General features: G+C 33.3%; 1 protein-coding gene across 2 annotated transcripts in view; it reads left to right on the top strand.

The window, feature by feature from the left end:
• LOC114327235 (protein scarlet) overlaps positions 1 to 16,311 on the top strand; it is a 118,470-nt gene that overhangs the window by 20,711 nt on the left and 81,448 nt on the right. For both annotated transcript variants that reach the window (XM_028275779.2, XM_028275778.2), the window contains exons 2-6: positions 8,367 to 8,535; positions 8,586 to 8,634; positions 9,882 to 9,931; positions 10,906 to 11,042; positions 14,189 to 14,359. In XM_028275779.2, coding sequence (XP_028131580.2) covers positions 8,367 to 8,535; positions 8,586 to 8,634; positions 9,882 to 9,931; positions 10,906 to 11,042; positions 14,189 to 14,359 — 576 coding nt within the window. The remainder of the gene's footprint in view (positions 1 to 8,366; positions 8,536 to 8,585; positions 8,635 to 9,881; positions 9,932 to 10,905; positions 11,043 to 14,188; positions 14,360 to 16,311) is intronic.

Genomic DNA, 16,311 nt, shown 5'->3' with positions numbered 1-16,311 from the left:
CAGGTACAAAAAATATCAAAAGAAAAATATATCTAAAATAAATATTCTTTTCTATTAAGTTATCTATGAAACATCTACTCTAAGAAAGTAACTGCAATAAAATTAAATAAAATATAATGAAATATTTTGTCGATGATTTAATTATAAGTTAGAACAATGCAATACCTCATAATTATATTGAACAAAACATACAGATATTTAATTAATCTTAATCTTTTTAAACGAAAACGGGCACGCCAGGTTTCCCCAACACGACTCTACTTTATCGGCAGATTCTGCGAGAAGTCGAGAAGTGTACGGTAAATTGAAGCTGTAATTACAAAAAAAGAAATATGTACTATGTCTTTGTACTCATTTTATAAGGCTCAAAAAATTACGGGATCTGGATTTCAATGCATATTTTTTTTATATATTTCTCGTATCGAAGTTACGCGTGAAATTAGTCGATGACAGTTGAGAAAACGTGGGCGACCCACGAAAACATAAATGTTTAAATTCACCGAAAATATCAGATGTAGTTCAGATTTTTTTCTAGGTGGCGCTTGGAGGAATTTATTAAAAGAGATTTATTATGTATTAGGTCTGGATCCCGCGTATGAAAAAAAAGTTGATTAATAGCAAGCTGAAAATTTGTTAATAGCTTCAGGGTGTCTAGTCGAATAAACTTTGATATATGGGAACACTGAAACAGGGGTAGTTTTAATTGTGGAACAGGTTAAAAATTTGGAACGGTTACAGCACGAAAACGGCACATTTATTTTGTCCGACAGAACAGACTTAAACTCTCCGAACAGAGATTAAACTCTCATGAAAAAATCAGACTGAGACTGCTATTTATTACCTGTCATAATTCCTGTCATTTGACATATTCTACATGTTCCACTCATTAAAACGCCCATTTGGTGATAAATAGCAGTCTGATTTTTGCATGAGAGTTTAATCTCTGTTCGAAGAGTTTAAGTCTGTTCTGTCGGACAAAATAAATGTGCCGTTTTCGTGCTGTGACCGTTCCAAATTTTTAACCTGTTCCACAATTAAAACTACCCCTGTTCCAGTGTTCACACATATCAAAGTTTATTCGACTAGACACCCTTAAGCTATTAACAAATTTTCAGCTTGCTATTAATCAACTTTTTTTTCATACGCGGGATCCAGACCTATATATTTTAAATAAAAATATATACGTACTTTTTTAAATAGGATTTTTAAAATTGAATAATGGAAGTTTATTATTTATTTATTTATTTATTATTTAGATCTTAAACAAATATTAAAATATTAAAAAACCATCTACTAACGGACCACCCTTTTATAGAATGTTAAAGTCAAACTAAATATATATTAAATTCATAATTTGTTTAAACTAAATATGTAAAGTCCTTTTACCCTATGACGGCCGATATGCAATGGCACCTATGTACGCCATTTCTCCCGCTTGGCGGCGCTAGTGTAGTTGGAGGTCAACGTTTTGACTATTCGTGAAGATTGTATATGGTGTTTTTGATTACGATTTAATAAATAATAAATTATGGCCGAAATATATGGATCTTGGAGACTGTTTGTGCGTTGAAAAACGAATTGAGAAGAAATGAGAAGGTTACTGAAAATAGGAAGCCCTTATCGAATGATAAACTATATTAATCATCGTCTCAATGTTTTATTTCTATAGCTAAGAAGAGGGTATTTATTTACTATTGACTCGCTCCCCACACGAGTCTGACAACTGTGAGTAATATGATATGTGCAATCTGCCTTACTTTTTTATCAATTTAAAATTCACAATTAAGTGCGCTCAGCATTAATTTTTGTGTTTATCTAATTTCAAAATATGGCCGCCATGACAGTTGCGCATTTGGTGTAAATTTGGTTTAAGTATGGGTTGAGCGCAGTCGATTGTGCAATGTTGTCTTATTTAAAAAAAATTATATGGAAATATAGGATGTGTTAATTTAATTAAGTACAATTATTTGGGTGTTTGTCTACGTGAAAAGCGACCTTAAATTTAAGATGAAATTAGAAAAATTTAGGGTTAGGTTTGATCAGGTTATGTTTTAGTCACTAAAGAATATTTGAATGGTACCTACTAGGTCACTTTAATTTTCAGTTATTAACTTTTTTATATTATTTTCGATGACGCTAGGTTAGGTTTGGTCAGGTTATGTTTTAGTCCGTAAAAAATATTGAGAACTTGAGAATTATTTAAAATTAGTATTTCACATTTTTCTTTATTATTATTATTGCTTCAAATATAAATTTTTTATATGCTCACTCTATAAAAAGCGATTGTAGATGTGGCAACAGTGTGAATGTATATAAAATTGCATATCTTAATCCGTGCGTTTATAATAAATTTTGTTCTGAGTTTTATAGTGAAGTATTCTATTTTTTACACTCGAATCTAGGGGCAATACGTAATCTGTTTCAACAAAATGTTTATTGCAGATACGTGCGTTTATAGTCGGCACATATTTATCCCTTCTTATTGCTACAATCCATTTTTTTCTCTTCAGAATATCTTTGAGAAACCTGTGACCTGATGTTCTCGATAAGCACAAATGCATAGCACAACATTGAGGGATTTTATTTTCTCGAGTTTAATTCACACGGCGAAACAAATATGCAATATTTACTTGGAAATAGATTGATTTGAAGTGTTGATGTAAGTTGACGTGACCTCCAACTACACGAGCGCCACCTACGTTGAGCTTTCCAGATTAGCTGCCATTAAGATATGATCAGTGACGAGGGTTGTACAATAGACGAAACACTCGAACACAAATTATTTAACAGCCATAATAACAGGCATAAACACTGCATTGATTGTGATTGAAAAAACCGTTCGCATGTTTTAAATAAGATTTTTGCTGATTATGTATTTTGCTAAATTATTAAACAACACCAATACAACCCACGACCATCGATTAATTTTTAACGATACACAGATGTGTTTTTATGATGACAAGTTTGAATTTGATCTACTTTGTCGATAACAATGTCCTTAACAGAAAGATATTTTTAAATAGCATGAATCATTTTTCAATGATTGTGTGCCTTTAAGAAATACATACATAGGTACTAAACAAATTTTTAAACTTGTGAATAAAGGAGATACATTTATTTACACATGGTATATACTCCTTATTTTTCAAATAATATGTTCTTGTAAAGGCATAACTTTGATTATTGGGTAAACCTACATTATACGATACGTCAGAAGAAATTTAAAAAAATTAACATGTAATAAATTCACTGTTTAAATAAATATTCCGTACTCGTATAAATACTATTGTAATAAAATATTAAAACCAATAAACGATAACTTGTTGAGGAGTGCTGATTGAAACAACAGACCAGTAAAATGTTATTCATAAAGGTAGTGTAAATAGTCCAGGGTAATAAGGTTTTTCCCATGACACTCGAGCAGCCAGGGTACTGAAGCATTTTTTCGACAGGTAATACCTATAAGAACAAATTGTAACTATTTCCTGCGTAGGATCTGGCGGCCATTTTTATTTATAAACAATTAAATGCCAAAAAATGGCATTTTTCCCTTTTTTGTCAAATCAATGGAAAACAGTGAAACTTATGGTTTTTTTAGTACAAATATCTTTGAGATTATGGAAAAAACTTTAAAATGACGTATTACAAAGTTTGATATACTCATTTATTGTTAATATAATTGTGAAAAAAGGTCGGAATTGCAAAAAAAATAATTTCGCAATATCTATTGTAAAAATTAGTGTACGGCTTTGAAATTTTTATCATATAAGGGTTCTTTGGTGCTTAATATGTGATACAAATTTCAAAGCGATTCATTTAATTGTTTAAATTTTATTCAAATTGTTTATCCCAGAGAGCTTTTTTTTGCAATAACATAAGTCAGAAAAACATGACGTTAGAACCATTCCACAGGTGTCAAATGAAAGAGCATGAGCTATATTTTCAACTTGGTTTAAAAAAAGCGAATAAAAAATGCATTTATTAGTAATAAATAATTATGAAAAAGTATCGTAAATCTTTCCTTATAAACTTTTTATTTTGTTACATAAGAAATTATATATATTTATTACAATTTTTTATCAATTATCATATAAATAACATTACTTGGTAGTTGTGCACTTAAAACAGGGTAAAAAATTTAATTTTTTTGGAAAAAGTTATCCAAAAAGTTTATAAGGAAAGATTTACGATACTTTTGCATAATTATTTATTACTAATAAATGCATTTTTTAGTCGCTTTTTTAAACCAAGTTGAAAATATAGCTCATGCTCTTTCATTTAATACCTGTGGAATGGTTCTAACGTCATGTTTTTCTGACTTATGTTATTGAAAATAAAATGCTCTCTGGAATAAACAATTTGAATAAGATTTAAACAATTGAGTGAATCGCTTTGAAATTTTTATCACATATTAAGCACCAAAGAACCCTCATTTGACAAAAATTTCAATCCTGTACACTAATTTTTACAACAGTTATTGCGAAAATATTTTTTTTTGCAACTCCGACCTTTTTTCGCAATTATATTAACAATAAATGAGTATAACAAACTTTGTAATATGTCATTATAAAGCTTCTTCCATAATCTCAAAGATATTTGTACTAGAAAAATCATAAGTTTCACTGTTTTCCAGTCATTTGAAAAAAAAGGGAAAAATGCCATTTTTTGACAGTTAATTGTTTATAAAGAAAAATGGCCGCCAGATCCTACGCAGGAAATAGCTACAATTTGTTCCTATAGGTATTACTTCTCGAAAAAATGCTTCAGTACCCTGGCTGCTGAGTTGTCACGAACGGGGTATATTTTTGTCTTATTACCCTGGCCTAAAAATATATCGCTGCTTATCTGCTCCGCTAGTAATAAAATTATCAGCATTTAATTGCAAAGCGGTCTTGTTAGCTGAAAAATATTTTAATGAAATTCCTTTATTTAATTTTAAAAATATTATTTGAATATAACGTACCTATATAATTTGTTTAAAATATAAATTATAAAATTATCCGGGAGTCATTATGAGAATATCGAAAAATGCCCCGGACAGACTGCATGACTTATCGCATTAGGCTTTTATAAGATTAGATTATTAAAAAATCATACAGAAGTAAAAACTTCGTTTGTACAATGGTATAAAAAAGTTTACTAAAAACCATTAAAAGTCAACCAAAAGGATTCGCATGGATTATTCGCTTTTGGATGACTTTTAATGGTTTTTAATAAACTTTTTTTATACCATTCAAACGAAGTTTTTACTTCTGTATGATTTTTAAATTATGGTATACAGCCAGCTACTGGGATTTTCCATTGATTTTGATTAGATTATTACTTAGTTAAATATTTTTAATTACATATTTAATTACCAGAACTACCAAAATAGCTTAAGGGGATGTGTACGTAGTTTTGGCTCCAATGCTATTTAAATGGGATTCATTTTTTCAAATCCTGAGAAAACTAATAAGTATTTTTGAAAAATTTAAACGCAGAATCAAAGATTACGTTCTTACCGAGGGCCGAAAGTTCCTGAAAACTTCTGTAAAGGCAGGTTTACATGTATCCAGTAACTGGCGCCAGTCGCACTGGAACGACAGTGCTGGCATGGTAGTGGCATCATGTAAACGCTTTTTTGCTCCAGTCCAGCGCTGTCTGCCAGCGCTGTCTCGACTAGAAAGCTGGTCTATTTTTCATGCCAGTGGCCCTCGTCCGCGTCCCCTTTAACCCCGTCCCAGTGGTTGTAGACACGTGTAAACACAGCGTTCCAGTCGCTGGCGCTGTCTTACCTGTGGTTTCAGTGGCAGTATTAGGATTTTTAATAAGAGTGCCAGTGAGATTGGCGCCAGTTACTGGATACGTGTAAACGTTACTTAATGTTTATTTTAATTACATGGGTGAAAAACTAAGAGAAAATGTAGTGTGATTTTTAATTTCAAATATCTCGTTCAATAGAAACTTTTTATTTATTCTAAGAGACTTTCGGCCCTCGATTATCATTTAGTCTTTCATTCTGCGTTTAAATTTTTAAAAAATATTTATTAGTTTTTTCCGGATTTGAAAAAAAAAATTGACACTATGTCCGTGGTGATATTTTCCAAATCGAACATTCGCTATCTTTATTGTCATACAACGCACTGAGTCGAATAGAATATGGTGACAAGACAGTGACAATTTTAAATATTTGACATGGCATCGGGAATATTTTGAGATGTTGATTAAATAATATTGATAGTGTATTTGATAAATAATTGATTTTTAAGACGTGAACTTAATAAAAAGCTATTTATTATTTATGGAGAATCCAAGCAGAGAATACAGCAGGATATATTCTGTGATCCAAGTATTTTGTTGTTGATGTTCAAAATTGTAAGCGTTCCATAGTAACAATATATTATTAAAAAGTCACTTTATAACTTTTCCTCTTTTCTGGATTGAGTATTAGTTTTTGTTGTACAGTATATAGTCCAGAAAGCCACTGCGCATCCGCTAGGAAAAATATTCTAATTCGGATTTTTTGCACAATCTTACTCAAAAAGGACTCCTTTTAACAAATTTGCATGTTGCCAGGACCAAAAGGTGGTCAAAAATTTTTTAAACGTTTTTTTTTTTTGTTTTTATCCTAAAATTATTTTTTTTACATGGAAAAAAGTTTTTTTAGGTTTTTTGGATCATTCCAAACAGAAAAGATCTTTAGTGACTTTTCTCTAAAAGTGATAGTTTTTGACATATAAGCGATTAAAAATTGAAAAATTGCGAAATCGGCCATTTTTAACCCTCAAAAACTATGTGAAAAACTGAAAATTTGAATGTTGCCAAGGTAGGTAGATATTCTTTAAACATCGATTGATGAAATCCCGAAGAGTTTTTTGCAATACAATATTCAAAACTCCTTTGTTTTTTAATTGCTAATCAAGTGTGCGCGACACTATTTTCCACCGACAGTATGGTGCAAATGAAAGGAATAAATTCGTTATTTCGTAAACTGGCGACTTTAAGAAAAAATCCCGAAACTGGTCGATTTTTATTTTTAAGTTGTGATATTGTGGCATTTATGGTATACTAGTGACGTCATCCATCTGGACGTGATGACGTAATCAATGATTTTTTTAAATGAGAATAGGGGTCGTGTGCTAGTTCATTTGAAAGTCTCTTCAATTCTCTATTCAGTAATATAAACATTTATATAAATATTTATACAGGGTGTCCAAAAAACTTTTATTAAATTAAATTATTTGACAAAAAAAGAAGTAGAAGCACACCCTGTATGAATAATTATGTAAATGTTTACATTACTGACTAGAGAATTGAAGAACCTTTCAAATGAGCTACCACACGACCCCTATTCTCATTTAAAAAAATCATCGATTACGTCATCACGCCCAGACGGATGACGTCACTAGTATACCATATATGCCAAAATATCATAACTTAAAAATAAAAATCGACCTGTTTCGGGATTTTTCCTTAAAGTCGCCAGTTTAGGAAATAACGAATTTATTCCTTTCATTTGCACCATACTGTCGGTGGAAAATAGTGTCGCGCAAGCTTGATTAGCAATTAAAAAGCAAAGGAGTTTTGAATATTGTATTGCAAAAAACTCTTCGGGATTTCATCAATCGATGTTTAAAGAATATCTACTGACCTTGGCAACATTCAAATTTTCAGTTTTTCACATAGTTTTTGAGGGTTAAAAATGGCCGATTTCGAAATTTTTCAATTTTTAATCGCTTATATGTCAAAAACTATCATTTTTAGAGAAAAGTCACTAAAGACCTTTTCTGTTTGGAATGATCCAAAAAACCTAAAAAAAACTTTTTTTCATGCAAAAATAATAATTTTAGGAAAAAAACAAAAAAAAAACGTTTAAAAAATTTTTGACCACCTTTTGGTCCTGGCAACATGCAAATTTGTTAAAAGGAGTCCTTTTTGAGTAAGATTGTGCAAAAAATCCGAATTAGAATATTTTTCCTAGCGGATGCGCAGTGGCTTTCTGGACTAATACAAATTATTACAATCACTGAATACATAGTTAGTGAAAAACTTATCATATTAATTAATTAAATTAATAATTTAAGCAAAGTAACAGTTATCCAAGAACATTCAAAAGCCATCTCTTTAAAGTTAATGATTACATTTGTCAATTAATGTTTACATATCCATATCAGTGGGAATTTTAAAACACGTAATTTGTCCCGCAAAGACAGAAAAAGTAGGGATAGCCGTAAAATATTTGCGCCCATGCCCTTAAATCAGAACTACCAAAACCTACAAATCAGACCCTTGTACATACTATATTTGTTACGTATACTATACTCGATACAATTATAAGGTATAATTAATTAGAGATGTAGGTGACTAAAACCACGTTTTATTTTTAGAACGAATTTGACATATATGCCTCAGCTAGTTTGGCGAAGAAAAGGCAACGTACCTACTCACGATGGTCACCTATTGAAGAGGGAGTAACTTTAGTTTGGGAAAATCTTTCAGTATACTCGTCAACGACGAAAAATGGCCAGATGCAGCACAAACAGATAATTAACGGAGGTTGCAATACAAATGTTTGTTTATAAGATAACTAACATTCTTTTTTTTAGTTACTGGAGCTGTTAAAGCAGGCAGTTTGGTAGCTATAATGGGATCAAGGTATATTTATACACTTGTTGCCTACACTTTAATTAAGTAAAATACACTTATTATACAGGGTGTAACAAAAATACAGGTCATAAATTAAATCACATATTCTGGGACCAAAAATAGTTCGAATGAACCTAACTTACCTTAGTACAAATATGCACATAAAAAAGTTACAGCCCTTTGAAGTTACAAAATGAAAATTGATTTTTCGAATATATCGAAAACTATTGGAGATTTTTCATTGAAAATGAACATGTGGCATTCTTATGGCAGGAACATCTTAAAGAAAAATTATAGTGAAATTTGTGCACCCCATAAAAATTTTATGGGGGTTTTGTTTCCTTAAACCCCCCAAACTTTTGTGTACGTCTCAGTTAAATTATTATTGTGGGACCATTAGTTAAATTTAATATTCTTAAAACTTTTTTGCCTCTTAGTATTTTTTCCATAAGGCAGTTTTTATCGAGTTGAGGCTTATTTTTTAATATGTTTACATAAAAATTTTATGTGGGTTTTGTTCTTTTAAACCCCCCAAATGTTTGTGTACGTTGCAATTAAAATATTACTGCGGTACCATTAGTTAAACACAGTATTTTTAAAACTATTTGCCTCTTTGTATTTTTTCGAGAAGGCACCTTTTATCGAGATGTGGCTTCTTTTTTAATATGGTTCAAAATATACCTAAAATCATAAGTAAATTTTCATATTATTACCAAGTCTCCTTAACCATATACAAAAATATGTGGTGGATTTGACAAATATTCAAAATATCTCGATAAAAACTAACTTTTAGAAAAAGTACTAATAGGCAAAAAAGTCTTAAAAACATAGTATTTAACTATTAGTACTACAATAATTATTTAATTGGAACATCGATAAATTGACAATTGACAAAAGTTTGGAGGGGGGGGGTTTAAAGGAACAAAACCCCGATAAAATTTTTATGGGGTGTCCAAATTTCACTATAATTTTTTGTTAAGATGCTACTGCCATAAGAATGCCACATGTCAATTTTCAATAAAAAATCTCTAATAGTTTTCGATATATTGGAAAAAATCGATTTTTATTTTGTAACTTAAAAGGGCTGTAACTTTTTTATGTGCACATTTGTACTAAGGTAAGTTAGGTTCAATCGAACTATTTTTGGTCTCAGAATATGTGATTAAATTTATGACCTGTATTTTTGTTACACCCTGTATTTTGATTAATTTAAGACTTTTAACGTTTTAATAAACTATATTCATTTTTTATTTTAGCGGTGCTGGCAAAAGTACTTTGATGACTGCTTTAGGATATAGAACTGAAGGTAAGCCTTTTGAATATATGAAAACAAATAATAGAAGCCTCAGCCTTTTCCTTTTCAGGGGTCACTGTTCCTTACTCTTCTTCGCCACCTATTTCACCTAAACCTTTCTTTCTCTGCTAAACAGTCCTTCCCCTTCCATCAACTTCTAACAGCTCTATCTTTCATCCCACATAGTTAGTCTACGTCAAACGTTACCAAACAATTGCAGTTTTTATTGTTGAAAATCTAGTCACCACGGCTCTTTCTCTAAGTCAGTCCTTCCCGATCTTGCCCCTTATAGTCTTACCCAGCATCCACCGTAAAATTCTCATGTCAGCTACCTTCATCTTCGTTTCCTGAATATTCTTTATACACTTCACCGCCACAAATCTCACCACTTTTGTATCTGTCCATCTAGTGTTCCATTTTCCGTTATGTAGGAACTAAGGTTTTTAAGATTTCCTACTCGTCCTAATTTTTCTCCAAGCAATTCTATGCCTCAAACTATTCCTGTTCCTCCCAACCACATATAGATACCTGCCAACCTTAACTTTCTAAAGTGCTCATACCATATTTGCTTTATTTCAACATCGGTTCTTAACACTCTTGCATCCGCACTTTTAATCTACCATACATGAATCAAGTCCTTTGATGAATTTATACTTTAGCAATTCTGTTTAACTTTTTCATCCACTCTGGTGTGTCTAACTCTTCATCCAGCTTCCTTAGCAGTAGCTACAGCGCGCTTTGCTTACCTCTTTGCCACCTTGTATATCTACTTATCTTCCTCACTTACACTCGAATCTCGAATGCCTTCTTTCTTGCTGTGTTTCTTTCTTCTTGTGTGCATCGTTTACACACTGGCACAAAATGATTTATACCATTGCATGCGCCACATTTTCTTTCAAACGCCGGATATTATCTTGGGTTTTCCTTCTTGGTCTTCTCTATTTTATTACGTGTGAACTCCTTCTTTATCATTTATTTGTTATCAGGTTCAATATTAACTGAAGGCAACATTCTCATAAACGGTCGACAAATTGGGGACTATATGAAATATTTAAGCGGATTTATGCACCAAGAGGATATGTTGCTATCTTATCTTACAGTAAGGGAACACATGAATATAATGGTAAGAAATTAAAGTAATCGTTTTTACTAATAACTTACTAGTAAGTTTTCAAACTAGATCTATCTGCCTTGTAGAACATTATCTCGTTTCACTTAGTCCAAAAAGGTTTCGGCTGTTAATATAATTAAACTTGAAGCTAAAATCAATATTATTACAAGAACTATTAAAATTAAACTGACCAGGCTTCCAGGTTGAACCGCATCGATATTCACTGGGTCGAGCTTTAGACGACCTCTCTGACGTTATCTTCAGGGCTTCCGGGGTCTCAGCATCCTAAGCCCACAGACACTATACTGTTCACTGGTCACTGCACTACTGCTGCCGCTGGTGCTGGACGGTTCATTTATACCATCGATGATTATTTTATTTATTTTTATTTATCGTATGGCATAGATACAATAAGAACACACAATTTAAAAAAAATATATAAAACGTTACATAAAGTATTACAAACAAACATCTAATATAATGGGTTAATATAATGTAAAACATTTTCGGTCGCATTCAGGAACTCATCGAAAACTCTAGGGAACCGCCTTCGGGGGCATTCTTCAACAACGGACGGTCTGTCGTTGCGCACCACAGTCACACTCAGGAGTAAGGGCTATTCCTCACCTATGCAAGCTGTCAGCACATCTACCGCTACCTGTTCTTATTCTGTTGGGCGTTGTTCATGTATTGCGGGGTAGTTCAAAGCCTGGCGATTTCTGATCGATACAGGCCATTTGGTGTGCTTCCTGTGGTGAGTCACTCTCCCATTGTCGTCTAAAAGCATTGGTGAGGTCGAAATGTTCCTGATGTAATGAGGTGGCCCTTAACACTGGAGGATATCTGGAGCGCAGTCTGTTCATTTCGATATCAAGCTTATCATGGTGGATGGGTAGTTGATAGTTAGCCTCGATTTTTCGATATTCTCTGAGAAGAGAATGACTTCTTCTTAGTTTCGGCAGTGGAATGTGACTCAGAATGGGAAGCCAATAGTTCGGTGTTGGTCGAATTGTACCTGAGATCATTCGCATTGTCTGGTTTAATTGGGTGTCAATAATCTGCGTGTGTTTGCTATTGCGCCATACCGGGGAAGGATATTCAGCGGCCGAGTATACGAGTCCGAGAACTGATGATCTGAGTACGGAGGCTGAGGACCCCCATGTGGTGCCACATAGCATTTGAATTATATTATGTATTTCACGTCTTTAGTTTGCCGTTCTTTGTAGGTGTTCCTTAAAACTTGACGTTCTTTCAAGAGTCACTCTAAGATATTTTGGTGTTGAGTTATGAGTAAGTAGTCTATTTTCAAAGTGAACGAAAAGTTTTTTGTTGGGAATTATTCAGGTGGAAACAGCACACTTCGGTTTTTGTTGCATTGGGCCGTAGCGTCCATTTGTGAACGTATTCACCCATAACGGCAAGGTCATCCGTCAGTATTGTTTCTGTAACATCCATGTTATTATGTCTTACCGCAATGGCCCAATTATCAGCGTAGCCAAATTTCTGCGAAGTTGTCCTAGGTAGATGTAAAAATTAAACAGTAAGGGTGCCAAAGCAGATCCCTGTGGCAGTCCATTGCTGAGCTTCATTTGGTCACTTTTGAAGTTGCCCATTGTGACCTGAAAAGGTCTGTCGGTGAGCATGCTATCAATGAGTTTGGTTACCTTTTGGTACTGGATGGCACGGAATAGTTTGCAGATTAGTCCTTGTCTTCAGACGGTGTCGTATGCAGCTGATAAGTCAGTGAAAGCAACGGATGTTTTTTGTTTTCTTTGAAAACCTGCTTCAATGTGTGTTGTTAGGGACAGAATCTGACCTGCGCAGCTGCGGTTAGGTCTGAACCCTGCTTTGCTCAATAGGTATCAATCAACCCAAATATGTTTTTACTAATTCTGTTGTAGATTAAGCGTTCCAACAGTTTATAGACACAGCTCAGCAGTGCAATCGGTCGGTAGTTTGGGGTTGATCATTTGCCTTTCCTGGTTTTAATACGGCTATAATGGAGGCCTTTTTTAGCGAATGGGGGATTTCTCCTGAATTTAACATATACATATGTGTAGAAATCAGCCAGCCATTTCCTAGCATATTTGCCACAGTGGAGTAAAAATTCTGGATGTATTTTATCGGAGCCGAGTGCCTTTGTAGACTTAATTTCTGATATTGCTGAGGTTATTTCTTCTGGAGTAAACTCATCAGAGTATTAAGATGTAGGCGGACATGCAGACTTTGGTATTCTTAGTTCTTGTTTTACTTTAGTGGCGTGGTCCCGATCTGTAGGTGCCCTTGAGGTTGCTACAATGTGGGAGGCCACTCTGTTGGGAACTATTGGTACTTTGTCTCTAGTTGAGTGTCTGCTACTACCAAGTCTAGTTTTTACACAGTTTCCATCCATTTTTGTCGTCTGGCTGCATCCAAACTTTGCAGTAGTTCGTCCGCAGTTTCTCGGGCTTGGCTTTCGTTGTATTCTTGATACAATTTCTCACATTTTTCATCCCATCCTGGGACATAATCTTTACGATATCCTCTGGGTATAGTTTTATTCGCTTACGAGATAACCGCGCCAACAAATCTCATATAGTTTGCATGTGTTGGGGTTATCCATCCCAAACATTTATCCAATCTCACAGTAAAAGTCGCCTAGTCTGCTTTTTTAAAGTTCCACCTAGGTCGAGGGAAAGATGTTGCCAATGTTGACCCATTTTGGCCCATGCTGGCCCATGTTGACCATCGATGATGCCATGGTTCGATGGAGTGGTGTGGGTGGGGGTGGGCGGGAACATTCTGGATTAAGACTGGTAGATGGAGTGGATGATGTTTTCTTAAGGATGGGTCTCCATGTCGAAGGCAACCTTGTGCCGTCATCTCTTTTATTTAGAAATTAGGATGGGAGATATGGTTCTGAAGTTGACTGAAGTTTTTGAGTATGACTTATACGATACGTAATAATAAAATGTAAGTAATCGTAATAAATAGTTTTTTACCCTAAAAAACCCACCCATAAATAATTTTTCCTTTTATTTTTTTTTATATTTTCTCACTTTTACAATGGTTTCACCCTGTTACCCTGACCTAGTAGTAAACTTGTGAAACTAGATATTGTTGGACTACGCAGAAATATTCGATCACATATGACTTATTTATTATAAATACATCTTTAGGCCAATTTAAAGCTTGATAGAAGACTATCGGGAAATGATAAAAAACAGCTAATATACGACATTCTCAGACAACTTGGACTAATGAAGTGCATTGATCTTAAAATTGGAGGTATAGATCAGGCCAAATCATTATCTGGTGGAGAGAAGAAGCGATTGGCATTTGCCACAGAGGTAAGTACAAAAAAAATTATCTCCTCTCCCATGGCGCTACAACCCAAGTCGGGCCCTGACCTCCCCCAGCATCCGCCTCTAAGTATCTCTGTCCCTGGTTGCTCTCCTACAGTTATCCATCCTCAATATCTCTTTAGTATCGGTTCTCAGTTCGTCTATCTACCTCTTTATTGGTCTTCCTACTGGCCGAAGTCCCACCATAGTTCCACTAAGAGTTCTACTATGTGTTCTGTTATTATCCATTCTTATAAGGTGACCTGCCTAGCGCAATCTTTGTATTTTCGCATAATTTGCCATATACTGTTTTTTTAATATTGATATAGCCCGTGGTTGAACCTTATGCTCTATATTTATATACCATTGTCGCAAATGGGTCCCAATATCCTCCTTAATATCTCTCTTAAAAAATCATTAATTAAGCCTGATTATTACGTAGGTACAATAGTCCAGGAACCAAAGCTTTTCACCTCGCAATTTTTACAGAATGGATCAATTTGCTTGAAAATTTGATAATAAGTAGCGGATAGTCCATGGATCAAAATCTATACGATGCCGACAGGTGCTTTTACAATGGGGGTGGTTGCCACTCCATCTCCGGGGTGGAAATTTTGTATTATATTTTGACCGCAAAAGTTAACAAAATCATTCATTCTAAGCAAAAAATGTTCTATGGGCCATTCCACGAACATACGCCTGTTTTGGATTACTTCGACAACGAATATTTTACTGTGCAAAATAAGAAGAACGAAAGTAAATTGCAAATTACATTGTTGTTTATTGGAATTAGCGCCATTTACTTTCGTACTTCTTATGTTGCACAGTAAAATATTCGTTGTCGAAGTAATCCAAAACAGGCTTATGTTCGTGGAATGGCCCATATACATTTTTTTGATAAAATTAATAGTTTTTGATTTATTCGCTATCGAAAGTGTTGGTTTTATATCTAAAAAATCAATGTTTTTCGATGGTATACTCATTTACGATTCACTCAATTTTTGCCGTAAAACAAATTTTATCAAACCAAGTGCTTGGGAATTAAATTACCTACAACTTCATATTTAAACATTTTTTCGTATCTCTGATGCTAATATTTCTATTCTGAAAAAAAATGGCATTTTTTACCAAATTTCAAACATTCGTTATTCGCTTTAAACTTCAGTTTTTTTAAAACTAATTATTCTATGCCAGTCAAACTTCTAGAATCTATTAATAATACATAAATAAAGAAGAATAAATAAGGCCAATGACTAAAAATACCGCTAACTTACATTATTATGCTTCCAATTGGATTTCTCCGTTTTTTCAAAAAAATATATTGATTTTTTAACCGTAACTTTTTTATTTTTTATCTTAGAAAGTTCGTTAAAAAAGAATTTTGTAGGTTTTTAGAAGATCTATAAGGCCATTAATATTAAATCCTTTTAAAATTCTCAGCCACAAAAGGAGGTGGCCTTGAAAGGGTTGGTAAAGGTGGTTTTTGCATGATATTACAAGTTTCAATTGTCAATAACTCACTCAATTTTTGCCGTAAAAAATTTTGCAAACCAAGTTCTTGGGAATTAAATAAGCTACAATTTCATATTTAAATATTTTTTCGTATCTCTGATGGTAATCTTTCTTTTCTGAAGAAAAGGCATTTTTTACGAAACTACAAAAACTCGTTATTCGCTTTTAACTCCATTTTTTTAAAAACTAATTATTCTAAGCCGATCAAACTTCTAGAACCTATTAACAATAAATAAATCAAGAAAACCAAATCAGGTCAATGACAAATTTTAATTAGTGTGGTGATTAGGTGGTTGTTTACGATCACTTTTTTGCTGAAAAAAATAGGGACTGACATTCTCTTCATTATAAGTCACTTAATTTTTTTAGCTAGATATTTTTTCTGGAGACACACATTTTTAAATACTTTAAATTAGTTTTAACAAGTTATCCTCGAAAAATGCATA

The sequence above is a fragment of the Diabrotica virgifera genome, chromosome 4 (genome assembly GCF_917563875.1).
Source record: "Diabrotica virgifera virgifera chromosome 4, PGI_DIABVI_V3a".
Taxonomy (NCBI): Eukaryota; Metazoa; Arthropoda; class Insecta; order Coleoptera; family Chrysomelidae; genus Diabrotica; species Diabrotica virgifera.
The sequence above is the reverse complement of the archived record's forward strand: the minus strand, read 5'-3'. Positions and strand labels throughout refer to the sequence as shown.